Source organism: Microcebus murinus, chromosome 6 (genome assembly GCF_040939455.1).
Source record: "Microcebus murinus isolate Inina chromosome 6, M.murinus_Inina_mat1.0, whole genome shotgun sequence".
Lineage (NCBI taxonomy): Eukaryota > Metazoa > Chordata > Mammalia > Primates > Cheirogaleidae > Microcebus > Microcebus murinus.
In genome coordinates, this window is record NC_134109.1 from 24661519 (window position 1) to 24685945 (window position 24427).

A 24427-nucleotide genomic window follows, 5' to 3' on the forward strand; every position below is an offset into this window, starting at 1 on the left:
TGGGGCTCTGCTTCCGGATCAGAGAGGCCAGGCAGCGAGATGGGGAAGATGGCGGCGGCCGTGGGCTCTGTGGCGACGCTGGCTTCAGAGCCTGGAGAGGACGCCTTTCGGAAACTTTTCCGCTTCTACCGGCAGAGCCAGCCAGGGACTGCAGACCTGGGAGGGGTCATCGACTTCTCGGCGGCCCATACAGCCCGCGGCACGGGTCCTAATGCCCACAAGGTACAGCGAGAGGAACGGCCAGCGCCGCTCCTTGCCTCGCCGCCCTTCTTGGAGGGGCTTCCGTGTCCTCCTCTCTGGGCGCAGAGTTGAACTCCGACTGACAGTCACACTTTAGCCATGAAGTGCTGTGCTGCCGGTTTCTTCACGCGAATACCGGCGGCTGCCTCGGGGATAAAAGCTTGGGAACTAGTGTTTATTTCTTCCTTTAACTGTCCACTTACATTTTTATTTTGGTTTGTGTAAAACCCCGTAGAACGTCTACGTAGGCGTTAAGGTAGCGCTTTGCAGCTTGAAAAAACCAACTAGTGAGAAATCCCCAAATTGAAAGTGTTCTGACATTGTTAAGTCTTTTAGAAAATAGTCGTGGTAGGATTGTGAGATTAAACCCTCCAAATTGAAAATAAGTGGCAAACGAATATATAGAGAATCCAAATATATTCTTTCTACTTTTTCCCGTGGAAATTAAGAAAGAAACATAATAGGAAAGGACATAAGGGAAACCACAACCGTAGTGCAATGTATATTTTCTTTACAGTCGCTTTAATATTGAGGATATCTAATCTCTTAATTTGCTCTTGGTGTCCACAGATGTCTGGATGAGGTATTCTTTCCAAGCTTCGTAATAACTCAATTCTCAACAAAATTGTAATGCTGTAGTAACTCCATACTTGTGTGGAACTCAGCTTCTCAGCAACTTCATTTGTTAGTAAAAATGATGTTAAAGTTCTCAAACTAACATACAGAAAGTCTGCAGTGCAAGAATAATATACTTGTCTCAGGAGAACCCTTCAGATCTTCATTTGGCTCCTTTTGCCTGTATTTTACCGTAATGTATACATGCTTTTAGAACGTAAGCCACCTGAGAATGGGACATTCTCAGTGTTTAAAAACAGTTTAAAATAGTGTTTTAAACAGTCAGCACTCAGTAAATACAGCATGGGTTGAGTAAATGAAAGCTTGGGTGTTTAGTTTCCCAGCCTGCAGCAGATTAGAAGTAGCAAATAGAAGAAGTTGCTATTACAAAACAGCTGATAGGAGGAGTGAGGAAAGTGATGGCTAACAGTCTGGCTAGGGAGGAAGGAAAAAGCATTTTTTTTTTTAATTCAGTAGTTTGCATCAGTTTAGCATATGATAAAATAGATCCACAAACATCACCTCTGATGGCATTGCTGAATTATAGTGCATATTAAGTATGGCCTATTTAAAATCATGACAAAATGTTTTAAAATATTTTATCAGCTCCTGGGTACCTGGAAAGCTTTACTGATCAGGACTCTCAGAGGGTTCCAGATAGCCTTTTTATTATAGAGACTGGTTATGTACCAGCCACTTGTTGGTATTTTGTCTGGAAATCTTCACATTTAGAGAAGTTGTTAGGATAAAAGATCATTTGTCTTTGAAAGAACATTTGACATATTCTAAGGCAAACCAGGCCTTAAGTTTATTATCCATGGAAGAATAGGGTTTTTTTTTTTCCCTTAGTGTCCTTATTTTAATGACTGTATATTAGGTTTCTTAACCAATGTAATGAGCCATCCATAAGATACTTTCATGCGAAAAGAAAACCTCAACAGCCTCTTAAATACTAAATTCATATCAAAGTAATTAACAAAAGCAAAAGTTCTAGCATTGACATTTCGTTTCATCTAAAAGAGAACCAATACTGTACTTTTAGCAGAGTTCCCAGTGTTTTATTTTTATGCCACTGTCTTAAAGACATTGTTTCCCCCAACTGAAGTAAATAACTTTGTGACTCAAGATATTTTAGTACACCAAATACCTTTCATGATTCAGAGTTCTATAAGAAGTCACAAGATTCCTTTATAGCACAACATTGGAAAAAAAAAAAAAAAAAAAGAAGTCACAAGAAAAGGTAGTGTTGGCCAGGCGCGGTGGCTCATGCCTATAATCCTAGCACTCTGGGAGGCTGAGGCGGGCAGATTGCTTGAGGTCAGGAGTTCGAAACCAGCCTGAACAAGAGCGAGACCCCCATCTCTACTATAAATAGAATAGACAGAAATTAATTGGCCAACTAATATATATAGAAAATATATATTTATACACATAAATATATAAATATATTTTTACACATATATTTATACACATATAAATATATTTATACACATAAATATATAAATATATTTATACACATATACATAAACATAGATATATATTTTTACATATGTATGTGTGTGTTTCTGAAAAGAAATGTAAATCAGGCCGGGCATGGTGGCTCACGCCTGTAATCCTAGCTCTCTGGGAGGCCGAGGCGGGCGGATTGCTCAAGGTCAGGAGTTCAAAACCAGCCTGAGCAAGAGCGAGACCCCGTCTCTACTATAAATAGAAAGAAATTAATTGGCCAACTGATATGTATATAAAAAATTAGCCGGGCATGGTGGCGCATGCCTGTAGTCCCAGCTACTCGGGAGGCTGAGGCAGAAGGATCGCTCGAGCCCAGGAGTTTGAGGTTGCTGTGAGCTAGGCTGACGCCACGGCACTCACTCTAGCCTGGACAACAAAGCGAGACTCTGTCTCAAAAAAAAAAAAAAAAAGGAAATGTAAATCAAATGTAAATAAACATAGCTCATGAACATTTTTCAGGGTCAATAAAAGGAGGACAATATTGTAATTTTATTTTTTATTTATTTATTTTTTGAGACAGAGTCTCACATTGTTGCCCAGGCTAGGGTGAGTGCTGTGGCATCAGCCTAGCTCACAGCAACCTCAAGCTCCTGGGCTCAAGCAATCCTGCTGCCTCAGCCTCCCAAGTAGCTGTGACTACAGGCATGCGCCACCATGCCCGGCTAATTTTCCATATATTAGTTGGCACTCACCCTAGCCTGGGCAACAAAGCAAGACTCTGTCTCAAAAAAAAAAAGGTGGTGTTGAAGGCCAAAATCAACCTGCTTAAATTTTCTTATTACCACTTATCTTAATTTTGTGTAACTCTAGTGTTTGTTAGCACATAGATGAGAAACTGAGGCTCTGAGAAGTTAAGTGGCTCATAAAATTTCTAGATCAAATTTTAGTGATGGAGGTAAGATTAATATCCCAGACTTAAGCTTTGCCTCATACCAGAAATGTCTTTGGAGGTTTAAGATTCCCAGGGTTGACCTGCAAAATAGTTTTAGTCCTCTGACTTCTGTTTCCTTCCTGCCAGGTGGTCAGATCTCAGCTAAGTGTGTCTTCAGTCAGTGAACACGATGCACATAGAGCAGGACTTCAGCCTGTCAGCAAGTGGCAAGCCTATGGCCTCGAAGGCTATCCTGGTGAGTGCAGCTGACCTCAGAGAAGGCAAAAATCACTCAATCATGTATCTAATTTCAGAGGAGGAGCTGTGATCAAGTAAATAGACAAAGGACAAAACTAAACACATAAATATTTCACTTCCAAATCATGCTAAATTGTGCCTTGCATGAGGTGCCCATTCCCAAAGTATAGAATAGGAGTCAGCAGTGCCTTCCTAATATGGCAGAAGTGGCATGGCAAATAAAAAAATAAGGACATTGACTCTGGGTTCTCTGCCATAACTCTGAACACCTACTTGGCAGAAGTGCTTTAAATGATAAATTATAATTATATAATAATTGTCATATAAGGGTTATGAATAAATTGTAGTTGTCACTCTAGTCATAGTCTCAAATGACATAGCAACTTAAATCTTGTTATCAAGGCTAAACATTTATTTGTTTGTTTTGTTTTGTTTAAGACAGTGTCTCACTCTGTCACCCAAGCTAGAGTGCAGTGGCATCATCATAGCTCACTGCAACTCAAACTCCTAGGCTAAAGCGATCTTCCTGCCTCAGCCTCCCTAGTAGCTGGGACTACAGGTGTGTACCATCATGCCCTGCCAAGACTGAACATTTAAAAAAAGTTTTACACTGAATGAGATCAAAAGTCCTAAGAGACTGAATAGCTTAGAATTTTTAGAAATAGGGAAATTAAGACAATAACAAAGTGTTGGTATTGTTCACCTTTTTTCTACGCTCATGGGGCCATTGTAGATTAATTATTATAAACTATTTAGAAGATATGAAAATGCCTTATTGGTCCAAATTGTTATCTGCCATCCTGATTCTTCCTAAAGGCATAAAATTAACATTGCAGTTGTGATTTCCAGTATAAGTTAAAAGTGAGATAAATCTTTAAAAAGAAATACTAGTTTTTTGGCCATTCCTGGTGGCTCTTGCCTGTAATCCTAGCACTCTGTGAGGCCATGGTGGGAGGATTGCTTGAGTTCAGGAGTTTGAGACCAGCCTAAGCAGGAACGAGATTCCATCTCCACTAAGAATAGGAAAATTACCTAGCCATCATGTAGCACACGCCTATAGATTTACTTGGTTAGAGCCTAGTATTTACTTATTTATTTTTAATTTATAAAGAAAAGACTTTTATTTAGCTTATAGTTCTCCAGGCAGGGGAATTCGTGGGCATAGCCCTGGCTTCTAACAAGGGCTTTCATGTTGTGGCATAATATGACAGAGAAGATCAAAGAGGAAGTGGTAAAACCCCAGGCTCTTCCTGGCTTTATAACAAACAATCCACTCTTATGATAGTTAATCTAGTCTCATCAGAGCAAGAACTCACTCAGCTACCTCTAGAATGACGCTATGCCATTCATGTGGGATCTGTCCCCATGACCCAAACACCTCCTGCTAGGCCCTACTACCCAACACCACCACATTGGGGATCAAATGGCAACATGAATTTTGGTGAGGGTAAGGAAACCATATCCAAACCATAGCAATGGTCAATGTAATTGACCTTGATTTTTTCTTTATTATTATTATGGGTACATTATAGTTGTATATCTTTATAGGGTAAACGTAATGTTTTAATACAGGCATTCTATGTAAATTAATCAAATCAGGGTAGTTGGGTTGTACATTACCTCAGGCATTTATCATTTTTTGTGTGTTAGGAACGTTCCACTAAATGTTCCACTCTTTTAGTGGAAGTATACCGTAACTTACTGTTGATTATAGTCACTTTGTTGTGTTATCAAATATTGTTCATTCTATTTAACTATATTTTTGTGCCCATTAACCATCCCCACTACTCTTTCCAGCCTCTGGTAATCAGTTGACTTTGATTTTTAATAATTCAGTAGTGGAGAATATGGTCTTTTTAACAAGGTGCTAGGACAACTGAATATTGAGATGCAAGAGAATTAATTTAGACTCTTAACTTATATACAAAAATAAACTCAAGATCAAACATTTAAATGTAAGAGCAAAAACTATAATACTCTTAGAAGAGAACATAGGCATAAATCTTTGTGATCTTGGATTAGTAGAGCCTAGTATTTATAATGCAAAGAACATAGGCTTGTTGCCTCTGTGGACTTAACTAGCTTTGCTTGTTCCATGACCACAAATTCAGCTTTGTTGTTATATCCCAAATGTGTGCTGTTGGCCACAGATGGGCCAGGAGAGAGGGATGAGTCAGTGAAGTCATGTTACCCCTCTGAACTTCTGTTTTCTTATCTGCAAAATTGGATTAATAACTTTCTCATGGAGTTACTGAATGAAGATTAATGAGATAGCATAAGGTTGCTTGCACAATAGCTGACACTTTGTACACATCCAGTTATTTTTAGCAGCTACTATAATTAGTGACTTAGGAATAAACTTACTTATCATTAATCACTGTTATTAAAGTTTATCATTATTCTGTGTCTAAATTATATGCCAAAGAGAAGAGAGGAAGAGTAGTTTGGTAATACCAAAGTTGTTTTGTTTTAGCTTCAGCTCAGTATCTTTACTGTCTGTTGTCCAAAGTAATTCTCCTAAGGACATTTCCATAAAACATGCTGTCATGATTAATAGTCTAGACTAGGTTTTGGTTAACTTGGCCAAGGGCCAAGTCCCCTACCTGTTCTTTGTAATCAGTTTTACTAGAATACTGCTATGCCTATTTATTTACTTACTACCCTATAGCTACTTTCCTGCTACAGTGACAGAGTTGTATACTAAAGAGATCAAATAACTCTCAGAGTTTAAAGTATTTACTATCTTTATCCTTGACAGAAAAAGTTTGTTGACTTCTGGTCTAGACTAGATCTGGAATACAACCAGGAATTGAAGACCTTCAGATTATTGCCAGCATTTAACTCAGAAATCCTTAAGCTTTAGCCTGTATGTCTGTTTGTAGTATTCCTTTTGCAAGGAGAACATTATACTAATATAGAATAATTGCCTTTTGTATAATTTCATTGATTCCTTCTTGTTTCTCAGGGCCCTGCCCAGCCATGCTCTGTCTTGCTGAGATGGCCTTGCTGGTTATCTGGTTGGGAAAACTGAGTCTATCAGGCACAAACCCCTTTAGCTTCTAGTGGTCCCCATACCTATAAGCAAATATTCTCATTCCTATTCTCCAACCTCAGAGGAAGAGGAGTTCTTTCACTTTAAAGCCAGTCCTTCACCCTCTCTATCTCACCTTCTTTACCTTGCTCTGTAACTTTCCTCTTTTGTATTTCCAACCACTTTCTCTGCTGGTTCTTTCTTCACAAACTATAAGCGTCCTTAAAAACCATAAACTCTCCTCTTTAATTCTTTATTCATTTTGACTGCTCCTCAGCATTTGTTTCCTTTTATAACCAGGCTTCAAAAAACAAGTTACGGTATAACTGTCTTTACTGTCCTTTCTCCAGGCAGTTTTTCATCTCTTTATCTCTAATTCTTGAGGAAGTGCCTGGTACATAATGTGTGTTTGGTGAATGAATGACTCTTTACCATGCACAGGATTCCCATTAAATATTATTATTCCTCTTTTCAGAGGGAAAAAAATGAGATTAGGTTGCTGTGAAGGTCACAAAGATTTTTCCAACACATAAGCCATAGTGAGTTGCTGAGAAGATTTGAATACCATCTTTCTTTCTTGTTATATCAAGTCAGAAGTCAGAAATCACCAATTATTTTAACTGAAATAATATAAAGAATTATTAGGTATAAGAAAACTGAAAAGACTAAAAAGGAACACTGAGATAATATTTCAGAAGTAACAACTGTAAGAAACAGCTGCTACCCCTGTGAATGGGGAGAAAAACAGAAGAGCTTGGGACTATTAAATTTAGAAGCTTGGAAATGGGATTCATGGGGCTTAGACTTCTGAAGAAAAGACATAATAATGAGGCTGTTTTTAGTGATGTGGAGAAATTATATTAGAACCAACTTCTGCCCTCCAGTCTATGATTACTGCCCCCTACAGGCACAGGTTAGCAGGGAGCCAGCTGGCAAAGAATAAATGTAGTTGGCGGGCTCTCAGCCCTATACTGTGAAGCCAAATATATACAGGTGGATTTGAAACTGAGAGAAAATAGATTAATAACGAGCATGCCATTCATTAGATGATGTCTTTCAAATCTATATTTTAGTTAAATTCAGTATAAGATTTCAGCCTCTGTGCCTCCAATTAATGAAACAGGGAGGCAAAAAGGTCTTGGATGACTCTAAATGATGAGACCTACTGAATAGAGAGTGGACTTTTGGTACTTTCAGTTGTAAAGTTTGTTTTGGGGTAACACAACTGACAGTTAACCTTGTGGAATATCTATTTCTTTTAAGAATAACCCAGAAAGCCAAAGACATTTGTGTAATGGTAGCTGTCTAATATTCATCAAAATTTAGCTCTTTATGAACTTGAAGCATGACCAAAAAGAATATAGGGAGTAGGCTGGGTGTGGTGGCTCACGCCTGTAATCCTAGCACTCTGGGAGGCCGAGGCAGGTGGATTGCTCAAGGTCAGGAGTTTGAAACCAGCCTGAGCAAGAGCGAGACCCCGTCTCTACTATAAATAGAAAGAAATTAATTGGCCAACTAATATATATGGAAAAAATTAGCTGGGCATGGTGGTGCATGCCTGTAGTCCCAGCTACTTGGGAGGCTGAGGCAGCAGGATTGCTTGAGCCCAGGAGTTTGAGGTTGCTGTGAGCTAGGCTCACGCCACGGCACTCACCCTAGCCTGGGCAACAAAGCAAGACTCTGTCTCAAAAAAAAAAAAAAAAAAAGAATATAGGGAGTAAACAGAGTAGTGGGGGTAAGGTTGTCAAGAAAAAGAAATGATCTGAATAACTGATGGAGAATTCTTCCTCTCCTTTTTTTCCACCCATCTTTTTATAGGATTTATTTTTATCCCAAACCCCTTCCTCCCAGGTTACCAGTGGCACTGGGTGAAGCAGTGCCTTAAGTTATATTCCCAGAAACCTAATGTATGTAACCTGGACAAACACATGACTAGAGAAGAGACCCAAGATCTGTGGGAACAGAGCAAAGAGTTCCTGAGGTAAGTCTTATCAGTCAGAATCAAGTGTTAATATTCAGCTCAGTTCATCACAGATTTTGAAGGACCTGTTCTGTAAGAATACAGCGAAAGTGACTGGCCAATTTTTCCCCTCATTGTTTCCAAGCAAATATAAAGCAGTTGTATTCTTTCCCAGGGAACATTTGGAGATGCTTTGACAGTTATATTAAATTGAGATCCCTTTTTAAAGATTTGATTATCACAGCTTAGATATTGAATTTATCCTCATTAATCATTGGATAATCCATTTTCATTCAGCTTCTGCCATTTTTTTCTACTTAAAGTGAGTTTCTTTAAAGAATTGTGGTATCCTAGGACAAAATAACAATGAAAGCTCTTCTCTTCAAGATGTAGTCAGTGCTACTAGCTATTTTTATTTTATGATGTACCAGTTGTTCCTCATGAGAAGAACTACTATTTTACCTTCATGTTGTTACAGCATTCATTCCACAGATATCTACTGAGGGTCAGTATTGTGCCAGGCATGATGCTAGGTATTGGAGATAGAAAGATAAAGATACCCGCACTGGATTCAAGAGTGGAACTCAGTATCTACAGGAATAATTATAGTAGAGTTTAGAAAGTGGGTGGGGCACAGCAGCTCATGCCTGATATCCTAGCACTTTGGGAGGCCAGGAATTCAAGACCAGCCTGGGCAACATAGCGAGACCCCATCTCTAATGTGTGCCTGTGGTCCCATCTACTCGGAAGCCTGAAACAGGAGAATCACTTGAGCCCAGGAGTTTGAGGTTGCAGTTAGCTATGATGATGCCACTGGATTCTAGCCCAAAAAATTTTATGATGTGGTTTAGAAAAACACTGTGGGGGCCGGGCTTGATGGCTCATGCCTGTAATCCTAGGACTCTGGGAGGCCGAAACAGGAGGATCACTTGACCTCAGGAGTTCAGAAGTTCGAGACCAGCCTGAGCAAGAGCGAGATCCCCGTCTTTACTAGAAAAATATAAAAAGAAATTAGCTGGACAACTAAAAATATATATAGAAAAAATTAGTGGGGCATGGTGGCACATGCCTATAGTCCCATCGACTCGGGAGGCTGAGGCAGGAAGATCACTTGAGCCCAGGAGTTGGAGGTTGCTGTAAGCGTGGCTGACGCCATGGCACTCTAGCCTAGGCAACAGAGTGAGATTCCGTCTCCAAAAGAAAAAAAGAAAGAAAAGAAAAACATTGTGGGAACACAGAGAAATAATTAATTCTTCTAGGCAGAGTACAGGATCAAAGAAGAAAAAATGATTTTTAAAATTGGGTTTATTTTCCTCTTTTTTTCTCTGTCCATTTGAAATGGTCTTCAAAAATGATTGAGGGTGGGGAGAAGATGAGGGGCTTGCCAGTCAGAAAAGTAAGAAGGTTATTCTGAGTGGAGAAAGCAGCCTGAGCAAAGATGTAATATTTTAGACAGAGTAAGTTGTTCTGTGAGACAGGAACACAGGATGTGTGCATTTATGTTTATCCAATAGATACCTGCTGAGTTTCTGCTATGTGTCAGACACTGTGTTTGAGTATTAGAGATTTAAAAACAGTTTCAATTTTCAAGGGATTTGTAGTTGAGTTGAAGACAGACATGTAAACAGATAATTAAATACAATTTTGTAAGTACAGGAATAGAGTTTATACGATATAGTGGGGATGGTCACTTAAGTGGCTAGGTTGGGGTAGATTGTGGAAAATGCATCCTGAAAGTAGTGGATAGGATTGGGAAAACATGAAGTGGGAAGGGTGGGTTAAGGCCAGACTATAAAGAGTTTAGTGAGGCCGGGCACGGTGGCTCACGCCTGTAATCCTAGCACTCTGGGAGGCTGAGGCGGGCGGATTGCTCAAGGTTAGGAGTTCGAAACCAGCCTGAGCAAGAGCAAGACCCCATCTTTACTGTAAATAGAAAGAAATTAATTGGCCAACTAATACATATAGAAAAAATTAGCTGGGCATGGTGGCACATGCCTGTAGTCCCAGCTACTTGGGAGGCTGAGGCAGGAGGATTGCTTGAGCCCAGGAGTTTGAGGTTGCTGTGAGCTAGGCTAACGCCATGGCACTCACTCTAGCCTGGGCAACAAAGCGAGACTCTGTCTCAAAAAAGAAAAAAGTTTAGTGATGTAGAGAATCAGTTCTTGAGTCAGACTGCCTGTGTTCAAGTCCTGGCTCTACCACTTAGTGCCTATTTAACCTTGAGCAAATTTCTTAACCTTTCTGTGCCTCATAACAGTCCTTTCCTTATTTAATAGTGTGAAGATTAAACAGATAATATGTGAGAAGTCCTTAGAACAGTGCCAGTTAAAACCATTGTACCAATTTTGTGTCTTGTTTGGTCTTAAGTGGCCCTGATGGTCTAGTTTTTAGACTATCATGCTGATTCTAACAGGGGAAATAGATTTTCTTAAGTTGAAAGGGGAAAGAAGAACTAAAATTCAATGGTTTTCATTTAAAACCTTAGTCTATAAGTTATATTATAGGCAGGAGCAATGTTAAGCTTTTAGTAATGTCATCTTTAGAACTGAAAGCAAAATAAAGGAAGATCATGGTTGAGTGAAATTAGTCAAAGAGAACTTGTTACTAAACCAGCTTGTGTTTTCAAGTTATTGATTTTTTCCTTCTGATATATGACAGGAGAAATCCCCGCTATCTTTTAAGATAGCTCAGATGAATCCCTATAATAAATCATCATGTAAACAATGTTGAGATACATTTTTTTTTGGTCTGGTAAATTAACAAAAATAAAAAATGTGGTAGTCATACCTTATGTTGTCAAGGGTTGGGAGGAATTGATATGCTCAGACATTGTGTTGGCGACATTGAAAATCAATTAGGGCCCTAGTTCTGGTGTTGTCACTATGTGATACATTTTTCAGTTTCCTCATGTGGGAAATGACGGCATTAGACTGGATAAGCCATTCAGGGTGGTTGAATCATGGTCATTCATAATTATGTGGACAGTATATGGCATCTCTCCCCACTTCCCAGAGTCTGTCAGAAAGGAAGAGGGTCTGTTATAAAAGGTTCCCCTGGGCTGAGTGAGGTGGCTCGTGCTTGTAATCCTAGTACTCTGGGAGACTGAGGCAGGAGGATCACTCAAGGTCAGGAGTTCAAAACCAGCCTGAGCAAGAGCCAGACCCCGTCTCTACTAAAAATAGAAAGAAATTAATTGGCCAATTAAAAATACATATAGAAAAAATTAGCCGGGCATGGTGGCCCATGCCTGTAGTCCCAGCTACTCATGAGGCTGAGGTAGTAGGATTGTTTGAGCCCAGGAGTTGTTTTTTTTTTTTTTTTATTTCAGCATATTATGGGGACCCCAGGAGTTTGAGGTTGCTGTGAGCTAGGCCGACGCCATGGCACTCAAGCCTGGGCAACAGTGAGACTCTGTCTCAAAAAAACAAACAAACAAACACTGAAAGAATGGGGTGCTAGGGACTGGAGATTGAAGTTCAGTGGAAGTGAGAGAATAGGAAAGGAAGGAGAGAAACTTGTGGTCGTGAAGGGAAATTTTCAGAGTTATGAAAGACACAATTCCCAATTTTAAAATAATTGAAAAACAAATATCTGCAGTAGGATTCTGAAGGTTTTTATTATAAACCTTTAGACTATTCTGTCATTGCTTTCACAGTGATTCACTAATGTCTCTTACAGGCAAGAAAGAAAAGAAAATACCAGTGGTTAGTTATGGCACCCAGACTACCCACTGTACAGAGAGCAGACAAGCAGGACAGGAGTTCATTTTCACCCAGTTAGGGTTCAGCTAAAAGCTGTGCTACAGAACATGATTGCTGAGAGAAATGCCAGCACTTACATAAAGCACTTGCCCATGACAGAACTGAGCAAGCCACCTTGTGAGCATGTTCTTGAGGGGAAAAGGTGGCCAGCCCACCCACCTATCATCTTCCTGCTAGTGCCTGGAGGAGGTAGCAGGGGCAGGTAGCATGGCTTGTTTCTTTTTTGCAGTGAGACCTGATAATTCGGGTCATGCTTGCTTGAAAACATTCTTTTGGATAACTGGATAAAGATTTATCAGGTGCCAGTGTATTTCCTGCGTTCTTCAAGGTGGATATGGGAGCTTCATTGGCCCTAATCTTCCTTGGCCTCCTTTTGGACAAGTCAGATTTTAAAAGAGAACAGCCCACCCCCTTGAGTGATCCCTCAATATTTTATGGTGGAAAATGATCTGGGAGCATGTTAAATGGTTTTATCTTCATACTATTGATAATGTTCAAGAGCAAATTTTTAAAATCTTTATTACCTAAGAGGCCCATGAGAATCAGAGAAGGGTCCCTAACTAGTACTAAGGCAAGAAATATATAGTGTTGGCCAGTCTTACTCTCACATCTTAAAGGTAAATGTTAACAATTGTTGCTATTTTCCTTCCAGAAAATACAAAGGCAAGAATTAAAAATCAAGTTCTTAAAAGAGGATATGAAATAAGGATCTAATATGCCTACGTGGGTCTACTACATCACACAAAATATGTATGTTTTTGTTTTTGAGATAGTCTCACTCTCTTCCCTGGTTAGAATGTAGTAGCATCAGCCTAGCTCACTGCAACCTCAAACTCCTGGGCTCAGGTGATCCTCCTGCCTCAGCCTCCCAAGTAGCTGGGACTACTGACATATGCCACCACACTTGGCTGATCTTTTTCTACTTTCAGTAGAGATGGGGTCTCACTCATACTCAGACTGGTCCTGAACTCCTGACCTCAAACAATCCTCCTGCCATGGCCTCCCAAAGTGTTAGAATTACAGGCATGAGCCACCATGCCCAGCCCTAAGCAAGTTTCAGCTATTCTTGCTATTTTTTCTTTTGTGATGAGGACTGGGCTTAAGGTTTTGAAAGTAAGACTATTCTCTGGCTTCTTTTATTTAATACAGCCTTGGGCCAGTCCTCCTCTATAAGCTCAAAGCCTTTCTTTTAGTGTAGGAAAGAGATGGTCTTTTGGTTTCTTTAAAAAAGGAATTAAATTAGAAAAGGTACAATACAGGATGGTTCTGTTCATGCTTATCACTATAATTATGATAATGTTTATTACTGTAAACCTGTGTTAATTATAATAATGTATACCCTATTCTTTCTATTTTTTTCTTTTTTTGCTTAAGAATTGCTTAACATATGCCCTGTGTTTGAAGAACAGACTAAATTGTTTGATGGAAAAGCAATTTGTTGAGGCCATATTAATTGTCTAAAATACCATCACCTTCTGGATTATTTCCAAAGCTGCATTATTGTTATCTTCACTGTTTCAGATCAGTCTTGTTTTGATATAACATTCTTCATTAAGAGTAAAATATATAAATGCTCTTCATTAAGAGTAAAATGATCTGTTGTTTAGCTAAAAAAAGAGATAGAAGGTATTTTGTTTTAGTTTTGACTAGAAAAGTGGTCCTCAAGTGTGATCTCCATACCAGCGGTATCAGCATCATTTGCGAACTTGTTAGAAATGCAGGTCTTAGGCCCCGCATCAGACCTACTCAGTCAGAATTTGTAGGCCTGGACCTAGTCATGTGAGTTTTAACAAGCCCTGTGGATGATTCTGATGCACATTAAAGTTTGAGAACCACTGGGCAAAAACTAATGAGGTGTAGACAGGTTCTGTAAAAGCTTTCTGTATAGCTCTTCTCTGCCATTTAGATACTCAGGGCACCATCTATTTGGAGCTCTGGATTGGAGTCTTATTTATTTGTTTGTTTGTTTGTTCATTTATATTAAGGAGAGATAGACAGAGTGGGGACACGAGGGGGAACTAGAGATTACCTTTAAATAGGGAATTAGCCACAAAATAATATCTTGGGAAGAGAAATAGAATAGGTTACCTCTGTAGAGTGCTTATATAACTCTGAAACTACATTTATATTTCTATTAAAATCCACACAAGTCCAGAAATAAGAGGTCATACTTATTTTTCTATCACAGGCTAGTAAAACAGAACAAATATATCAGGGAGTTCTTTTATTTGTACTTTTAGCAGAATAAACATTGATAGAACTCAGGTTGTATTAATAACTACATTGTATTTTTTGTTTTATTAGTTTTTATGCACAGATATTAAATATTGCATGGTTGTTATCCATATTGTAATTGTTTGGATAGCTAGTTGCAGTCACTGGCCAAATCTTAACATATCTTTTTCCCTAGATTGCTAGTTGTCTGTTTCCTGTTGTGTCATGGAGTGGACCAAAAGACCACACACTCAAGTTTGATGATTTGCCAGGACTCACAGGACTCAGCATATAGTTGTGGCCACAGATAAGATTGATTGTAGTGAAAGCATACAAAGCAAAATCAGCAAATGGAAAGGGTACATGGAGCAAAGTCCAGGAAAAACCAGGTGCGAGCTTCCATCTTACAGGAAGTGACAACCAAATATATATAACAAAATCTGAAATGTACCAAAGAAGCTCAGTGCCCAGGTTTTTACTAGAAGCTTGTCACGTAGGCAGTCTCTGACTGACACATACCAAAATTCCAAACTCCCAGAAAGAAAGCAGGTGTTCAACATAAACCATCTTATGTTTGTGCGAACAGTCAAGGTAATGTGAACTATTTTCACCAGTTCCAGGGCATGGTGTGAATCCTCTCCACATCCAAGTTCCACATGCCTGAGAGGGGCCACCTTTGAAAGTCCTTCAGTCAAGTCTGCTGTGTCTCTTTTCTGCACACCTGTCCTAAATAAATCAGTTTCTGTCCATTCCTTTTATCTGCTGGTCTTGATGTATATGTCACGATATCCTTCTTAGAATGTAAACTCTGTGACAGATAGCATCTATTCTGTAAACTCTTTGTCAAGCATCAAGATGAGTGTGCCGCTTACAGTGCGGGCCTCTAATAAATCCTTTCATTTTGCTCAGGCTTGTGTCCTTATTGCCTATTGTGTCACTCCTGTTTCAATGCTGGCCATTCTTCAATGCCGTCCTCAACTCCAACTCTGCCATGAAACCTTCACTGATTAGACAGCTGACTTTGAACTCTCCTTTTTCTTTTCTTTTTTTTTTTTTTTTTTGAGACAGAGTCTCACTTTTGTTGCCCAGGCTAGAGTGAGTGCCGTGGCGTCAGCCTAGCTCACAGCAACCTCAAACTCCTGGGCTCAAACGATCCTCCTGCCTCAGCCTCCCAAGTAGCTGGGACTACAGGCATATGCCACCATGCCCGGCTAGTTTTTTGTATATATATTTTTAGTTGGTCAATTAATTTCTTTCTATTTTTAGTAGAGACGGGGTCTCGCTCAGGATGGTTTCGAACTCCCAACCTCGAGCAATCCGCCCGCCTCGGCCTCCCAGAGTGCTAGGATTACAGGCGTGAGCCACCGCGCCCGGCCTCTCCTTTTTCTTAATTCTAGTACCCCTCAAAGTCTGTGCTATTCAGTTCAGTACTAGACTTTATACTGCCTTGAATTTCCCTCTCATTTCTCCTTCAACTTTTCATTCTTATATGTGTCACCTCTTTTCAGAATATAAACTCCTTAAATGAATCTAAGTTTTTATTTTTTAAACAGCCATGGGTTTTGGACAGAAAAAAGTTTGATGGATTAATGATGTAAATTACATAGAGAGAAATTAACTAAAATGATTAGACCTAACATTTTCATACTTTTAGATATTTAGAGGTGAACCAAACAAACAAGCTTCCTTTTTAGAAAAAGAGTAGTTAATCACATAGATTTTATTAGACAATATGTAATTGCAGAAAGGGCACCTCTCTGTTTTTACGGAAACCTCCCATGATTTGAACAAGGGTATGTCAGAAACCAAATCAATTACAGTTGTGCCTTAATTGTTATCCCAGCCTCAATTATCTAAGCTACGTTATACAGGGTTAAAGAAGTTGTGTTAAACCAGTTATTTTTTATTGTACTGTATACTATATTTTGCTAAATTTTTTTCCTCAACCTGCAATTCTGGGAAGCCACCGTCATTATAGACATAGTAATAACTGAGTAATCATACCCTGCTTTTAGCAAACCAAACTGAAAATGTTCTGTTATATATATTTTTGATTGCCCATAGTGATCTTGGTCCCATGGACAAATAAAGACATTTCTATTGTCATTCATTTTTTTTTTTTTTTGAGACAGAGTTATACTTTGTTGCCCAGGCTAGAGTGAGTGCCGTGGCAGCAGCCTAGCTCACAGCAACCTCAGTCTCCAGGGCTCAAGTGATCCTACTGCCTCAGCCTCCCAAGTAGCTAGGACTACAAGCGTGCGCCACCATGCTGGCTAATTTTTTTTTGTATATATATTTTTAGTTGGTCGATTAATTTCTTTCTATTTTTAGTAGAGATGGGGTCTTGCTCAGGCTGGTTTCGAACTCCTGACCTCGAGCAATCCACCCGCCTCAGCCTCCCAGAGTGCTAGGATTACAGGTGTGAGCCACTACACCCAGCCCTATTGTAATTCTTGTTTTCTCATTATTGAGATACTAGAGACTCATCATTTAAACTTCATCCCATTCAGCAGAGGATTTATAGCCAAGGACTAGAAATTAGAAGTGCTAATGTGTTTTTTACTGTCATTGTATTCTTGGTCAACTCATTTATCTGTTCTAATTTCCCCTACGTAATCTTGGCTAACAGCCTATACCATGGAATATTAAAATTAGACTTCAGGGTCTATACAAAGGGCTATTGCTACCATTTGAGATGAATAAATCCTATTTTGTCACCAATCTTTGCAGGTATAAAGAAGTGAATAAACGGCGGCCTCGAAGTTTACTAGAGAAACTGCGTTGGGTGACCCTAGGCTACCATTATAACTGGGACAATAAGGTATTCAGATTTTCTTAATTCTTTGTTTTCCATTTGTATTCTTCTTGGGTCCACATAGATAGATTTCTTCTTGGTCAACCTTTAAGTACCAGATCATCCATTTATGGGAGGATCCATTTTATTTATTTCCTTCTAACACAATCTTCAGCAGGTATCCTAAGAGGAATGAATAATTTATCAGGAGAAACTGTCTTCTTCATGTGCTCTCAGGTTATATTATTGCATCAGAAGTCATCAGTGCTTTCCCAAAGTAGGTTTTAGATTTTTTTTGCTGCTTTCAAAAGCAATTCTCACTTATCTTTATTTCCATTATTGTTTAGAACTTGTTGAGCATTTATTTTCTACATAATATCTGTCTGGAGTAAAAGCAGCTCCATATATTTCTAGTATTCTCTTTCATCAATTCACAAAGGAACCTTCAATATCTGGATACCTTTGCCTCTGTATAACATCTGGGCGGGAGAGAGGTGGGAAAGAATTTCCTACAGTTGATAAAGTTTCTTGTTTTCTTAAGCTACAATTTCTTCTTTCCTGTCCTCTGTGTCAGAAAATACCTTCTTTGTCATCAGCAGTACAGTGTCTCTTGTTTGAATTAGACGTTTGCCACCAAGTATAAGGATTGATTCTAAGAGTGAACTGAATAAAATATTAATATATACCATTATCATTGCCTACTAACCAGTTACCTTCTAAAAGCTCCATAGTTTCAGTTGGCCCAACTTATTAACAGATATATTAACTGCTCTAAATAATGACAGGTATTGCTTAAAAAATATTCATGATATAAATCTTACTTTCAGCAATACAAATTCAGTGGAAAACTAGATATTTGTATTAAGGAAATAGCCATGTGATTTTCTTTGGTTTGAATAGCCTGGGTTTGAATCCTGCCTCCAATAATGATAATAATGCCTACTTCATAAGGCGGTTGTAAGAATTAAGTGATTAATGCCTGTAAAATGATTACAACAGTGCCTGCCTGTTCTGAGTAGTTAAATGCATTCACACACGAAATGTTAGCTATAGTTTTTGATGATAATACTTTTATTTAGATACTGTTGTTCTCAAGGCCCTCAAAGTTAGCCTTATTTACTAAGAAAAATGAGTGAAAATTGCCAAAAACTCTAAATGAGTAATCAGAGAAATGTGAAAGAGAATTTAAAGAGTAGTACATAGATAGTTTAGATAGGGTTGAAAGCCCAAAAGGATAATTATTTCATTATAACAGAGGCTATCTAGAGCTAGAACAGCAGCCCTGACTAGTTGATTTTCTGAAGGACTAAAGCTTAAAATCATAGAGAAAATCTTAAAGTTCTTTACACTTTTAGTTTTGAGAAATTAAATAGGAACTCTCCTTATTTGCTCTTCAGTAAAAGGAGAAAAAATAAAAAACAGAGAAGTTCCAACTGAAAAGGCCACTCCATCAAAGTCTTTTCATAAAAGTATTCCTTACACCCGAAGTTAAAGCTCACTTACGGCCAAAGACCTGTCCAGACTTGTACCTCTATTCTTCTAGCTAGAATATATCAGGACACTAGTGGAGATAAAAGACAAAAATGAATTTTCTGACCAGAATTGAGGTTGATTTTAAAAAGTAAGAAATGAGAGCAGAGGAATAACAAAACAAGAGTGTCAGGCCACTGCAGAGACACATAGGCAAAATAGCCTTCAGACTCATTTGCATAGGATACTAAGTGAAAATCTTAATCATGTCTGCAGCCTTGTCATTTTCATGAAATGCAGAAAGATTTTATAGAGAGTGTTATTGCTTTGCTTTTATTTTTCTTTTCTTTTTTTTAGTGAAAAAGATATTTGTGATTCTTAGGTGCTAAAAACAGGCAGTTCTGGGAAATAAGGGCTGAAAGTTATATCCATTTTAAAGTCTGCCTTGGTCATAATATAAGGCAGAGTTAATTCATGTGTTTTGAGCACATCATTCCATCAGATTAACTAGTGAAATTGGCACTAAGCCATGTTGCAAGCTGAGCATTCCAAAACCAAACTGGCTATACTATTTGAGTTGCCTTTTTTTAAATTAACTTTTTATTTTAGGATAGTTTTAGATTTACAGAAAAGTTGAGAAGATAGTACAGTGAGATTCCCCAGTTCCCCTTATTATTAGCATGTTATATTAATATGGTTTCTTTGTCTCAGTTAATAACTAGTAATACATGAGTATAATGGTGACATCTTTACTTCATTCAGATTTCCTTAGTTTTTAGCCAGTATCCTTTTTATGTTCCAAGATCTTATCCAGGGCACTACATTGTATTGGTCATTATGTTTTCTTAGGACCTCTTCGCAGCAAAAGTTTTGAGTTGCCTTTTTGCCCTAAAAGAATTATCCTGTTTAGGATTAAAGTGTACTAACTAGAGGGTGGTGGTGTGATTGTTTCTTGTAGACTCCATGCAGTGTAAATTTGCCTGATTTATCCTTGTATAGCATAGTGCTGCCATATAGTAGGTGCTCAGTATTTTTTAATGGTTCATTATTAGATTACTGGATGCCTCAAGAATGGATGTATATAGATAATGCTATGTATATATTACTTTCTAAGATGATTTTTAAGGTGGTAGTTAATCTTATACCATAGTTTCCTGTGTTCCTGAGATCATTGTTTATTTTTCTTATTTTTCCTACTTTTACCAAAGAAATATTCAGCAGATCATTATACACCTTTCCCTTCTGACCTGGCTTTCCTCTCAGAGCAAGTAGCTGCTGCCTGTGGATTTCAAGGTTTCCGAGCCGAAGCAGGTATCCTGAATTACTACCGCTTGGACTCCACGCTGGGAATCCATGTAGACAAATCTGAACTAGACCACTCCAAACCCCTACTGTCATTCAGGTAAGTTACTTCCAGGGATTTTGATTTACTTGTTATCATTTAATTATTTTTTCTAAAGCTTTTAAAGCTCAAGTAAATAAAAACATAAAACTTAAAAAAATGAGGCCGGGCGCTGTGGCTCACGTCTGTAATCCTAGCTCTTGGGAGGCCGAGGCGGGCGGATTGCTCAAGGTCAGGAGTTCAAAACCAGCCTGAGTGAGACCCCGTCTCTACTATAAATAGAAAGAAATTAATTGGCCAACTGATATATATATAAAAAATTAGCCGGGCATGGTGGCGCATGCCTGTAGTCCCAGCTACCCGGGAGGCTGAGGCAGAAGGATCACTCGAGCCCAGGAGTTTGAGGTTGCTGTGAGCTAGGCTGACGCCACGGCACTCACTCTAGCCCGGGCAACCAAGTGAGACTCTGTCTCAAAAAAAAAAAAAAAAAAAAAAAAAGAAAAAAAAAAAAAAAAAAACTTAAAAAAATGATTGGACTCTATAATCTTTCACTTCTGAGAATCTTGACAATTAATCATGAAGTAAAATTAGCCTAGACTTTTAAGAGCAATGACCAGATTACTATTTCTGTTTAGGATGAATGGATTCTGCCCGCCCGCCCTCCCTCCCTCCCCCTCCCCCCTTCCTTTCTTCTTTTTTTTTTTTTTTTTTTTTAATTTTTCTTTTTCTTTCTCAAGAAACTGAAATCTATCCTTTCTTCTTTTTTTTTTTTGAGACAGCGTCTTACTCTGTTGCCTGGGCTAGAGTGCCCTGGCGTCGGCCTAGCTCACAGCAACCTCTGACTCCTGGGGTTAACTAATCTTTCTGCCTCAGCCTCCTGAGTAGCTGGGACTACAGGCATGTGCCACCATGCCCGGCTAATTTTTTCTATATATTTTTAGTTGTCCAGCTAATTTCTTTCTATTTTTAGTAGAGACGGTGTCTCGCTCTTGCTCAGGCTGGTCTCCAACTCCTGACCTTGAGCGATCATCCCACCTTGGCCTCCCAAAGTGCTAGGATTACAGGCGTGAGCTACCACACCAGCCGGATTCTGCCTTTTTAAATGAGGTATTGTCAGTGCTCTGTGGAGTAAGCAAGTGGTAGACTATAAAACAAAGTGACCTTTTTTGGAATAGAAGGCAGAATATAGAGCAAAACACAAAAGCCTGAGTAGTTTACTCTCCTCATCTTCGTAAACATAATTTGTGCACAATACTGCACCTGTATCTCAATGAAGAAAGTACCTCTTACTGATTGCCTTATCTTTAAAGTGAAAGAATGATAAACATAGTAAAAGACTCAAATAATTTTGCTGAAAGGCTTAAAGATGTATCAGTAAAACTTACATTGATAGGCCGGGCCTGGTGGCTCACACCTGTAATCTTAGCATTCTGGGAGGCCAAGGTGGGAGGATTGCTCAAGGTCAGGAGTTGGAGACTAGCCTGAGCAAGAGCGAGACACCGTCTCTACTAAAAATAGGAACAAATTAGCTGGACAACTAAAAATAGGAAAAAATTAGCTGGGAATGGTGGCTCTTGCCTATAGTCCCAGCTACTTGGGAGGCTGAGGCAGAAGGATTGCTTGAGCCCAAAAGTCTGAGGTTGCTGTGAGCTAGGCTGAGGCCACTGTGAGCTAGGCTAAGGCCACAGCTCTCTAGCCCAGGCAACAGAGTGAGACTCTGTCTGAAAAAAAAAAAAAAAAAAACTTACACTGATAATGTTAAAACTAAATTCTTCATTTGCTTATTTAACCGCATCAAATTTTATTTTGCAGCAGGTCTGTGGACTGTCACAATATAGGTAACACATCATGGGTTGGTCACTCATAGACACAAGCCAGAAGAGAAGGATCTTAGCACAGTTTAAAATAGAGGATTTTAGCCTAGGTAACCATAGCAAGACCCCCATCTTTATACAAAAAAACATTGTAGGAATTAGCTGGGCATGGTGGTACATGCCTATATTCCCAGCTACTTGGGAGGCTGGTGGGAGGATCACTTGAGCCCAGGATTTCAAGCCTGCAGGGAGCTATGATGGTGCCATTGCACTTCAGCCTGGGCAACAGAGTCTGTCTCTATTTTTTTTTTTTAAAGAGGATTTGGGAGAAGTAAGTATCAAGCTGAAATTAGGAGATAATGCAGTTGGCAACAGAAACTTAATGTTCCATGTTTTTTCTATTTTTTGTAGCTTTGGACAGTCTGCCATCTTTCTCCTGGGAGGTCTCAAAAGGGATGAGGCCCCCACAGCCATGTTTATGCACAGTGGTGACATCATGGTGATGTCAGGTTTCAGCCGCCTCTTGAACCATGCAGTCCCTCGGGTCCTTCCAAATCCAGAAGGGGAGAGCCTGCCTCACTGCCTAGAGATGCCTCTGCCGGCTGTCCTCCCCAGAGATTCAGTGATAGAGCCCTGTTCTGTAGAGGACTGGCAGGTGTGTGCCAGCTACTTGAAAACTGCTCGTGTTAACATGACTGTCCGACAGGTCCTGGCCACAGACCAGGACTTCCCTTTGGAACCTGTGGAGGACAAAAAAGGAGACATCACCACAGAAGGTTTCTGCCATCTAGATGACCAGAATAGCCCAGTAAAACGGGCTAGGATCGACGCTGACAGCTGAGGCTTGGACATCCCATTCTTTTACTCAAGCACATCTTATAGTAAATGGCCATGCTATTTTGTATTGCCGTGGACCAAGATAAGCCAAACAACAGAGACAGGGAAGAACTAACCCATCATTGATCACACTGTTGCCTTGGAACCCATCCTGAAGAGTAAACTGATGAACCACTTTGCTCAGAGAAGTGTTTGACCTAGTCCAATCCTAGTTAGATGTTGGCATTAATGTATGTTGAAAAGTCAGCCCGAGGGGGTATTGTTCTTCCACAACAGCCTTCTCAGCCTCTACCATTACCTCTCAGGGAGGTACAAGCAAGTTTCCATGTCTGCGGAGTCTTTTAAATACCTCAGATTTTATCAGTGGGAACCATAGTACTCCTTCTCCCTGCATCTGGTGATGTGTGGTAGTTGTGGTTCTGTGAACCAGCCATCAGTCTCATCTTCTCAACTCCTGCAGTCATCATCAAATTCTGTGGTCTCGTCCATCTTCTAGAATCCTATACACATTAAGACAATGGAACAGGCAATCTTGTCCCCTAGAAAAAAGTAATCACGACTCTCTTGCCTAAAAGATATGTAAACCCAAGGAAAGGGGAACAGTAGTTTCTCTATATGTCATTTTCATCTCCAAACTCCCTGTTGGTTTTCTAATGCAGTTTTAATTGTTGGACTAAAAAAGTCCCGAGGGTGTTTTGTTGCTCTTTCTCCGTGAATAAACTTACTCAATTTTAAATTAAAGATCTGTTTCTGTCTTTTTGGGTTAGTGTATCTGGGATTAGTTTTTGTTTTGTTTTAGTTTGGTTTTTTGCTATATTGTTCATGCTGTTGAAGCCCTCTGTTTCTGCCCTGCACCGGTCCTGCTCTGCCCTAGTTATTCTTTGTGGTTGTCTCACGGAAGAGAACATTCCTTGATACTGCAGTCACTACTGTCTTGCCTAATGGTCAGCTTGGAAAATGCATGAAGCACCAAGTTTTAGTCTATGTGCCCTCACTACAGTTCGACACACTATACCTGAGCCAGGTTACTCTACATTTCTCTAGACCTAGGTTTCCTCATTCATAAAATGAAGATATTAGTTACTACCATCTTGCTGGGGGGGGGGCGTGGTATTGATATTTAAAAAGGAATTTAGTGTTCCTAGAAACATGATGTGCCAATATTACTTTATTACTATTTGGGGTCTTAGAAACATCCTTCCTTGCTTGTGTGGAGGACTGGCTAGAGGCCACTTTGATTCCTCCTGCTTGTGACATGTCTTGCTGAATTTTTATCTCTGTTCTGCCTTTTTATTTTTTTTATAATTACTGGCATTGAATATTGAATTCATATGGTAATAACAGGTATCTCTAAGGAATAAGAATTAATATGGATCCACCCCTTATGTGCAAGCCAGGTTCTAAAATTAGCACAATAGGGAATTTTTATATAATTAAGATTACCACTGGGAAAATCCCTTAAATTCTCTACAATGTATATTAAATGTGACTCGTCAGAAACCAACATAAGGCCGGGCGTGGTGGCTCACACCTGTAATCCTAGCACTCTGGGAGGCAGAGGCAGGAGGATTGCTCAAGGTCAGGAGTTCAAAACCAGCCTGAGTGAGACCCCGTCTCTACTATAAATATAAAGAAATTAATTGGCCAACTAATATATATATAGAACAAATTAGCCGGGCATGGTGGCTCATGCGTGTAGTCCCAGCTACTC

The 24427-nt window shown here is 39.3% G+C and overlaps 1 protein-coding gene across 1 annotated transcript; it reads left to right on the plus strand.

The window, feature by feature from the left end:
- Positions 1-34: 34 nt before the first annotated feature.
- Positions 35-23457, plus strand: ALKBH1 (alkB homolog 1, histone H2A dioxygenase). Its single transcript, XM_012743182.3, has 6 exons — positions 35-222; positions 3383-3491; positions 8343-8505; positions 17190-17280; positions 19932-20125; positions 22291-23457. The coding sequence occupies exons 1-6, from the start codon at positions 40-42 to the stop codon at positions 22718-22720; spliced, it is 1170 nt and encodes a 389-aa protein (XP_012598636.2). The 5' UTR covers positions 35-39; the 3' UTR covers positions 22721-23457.
- Positions 23458-24427: the final 970 nt, after the last annotated feature.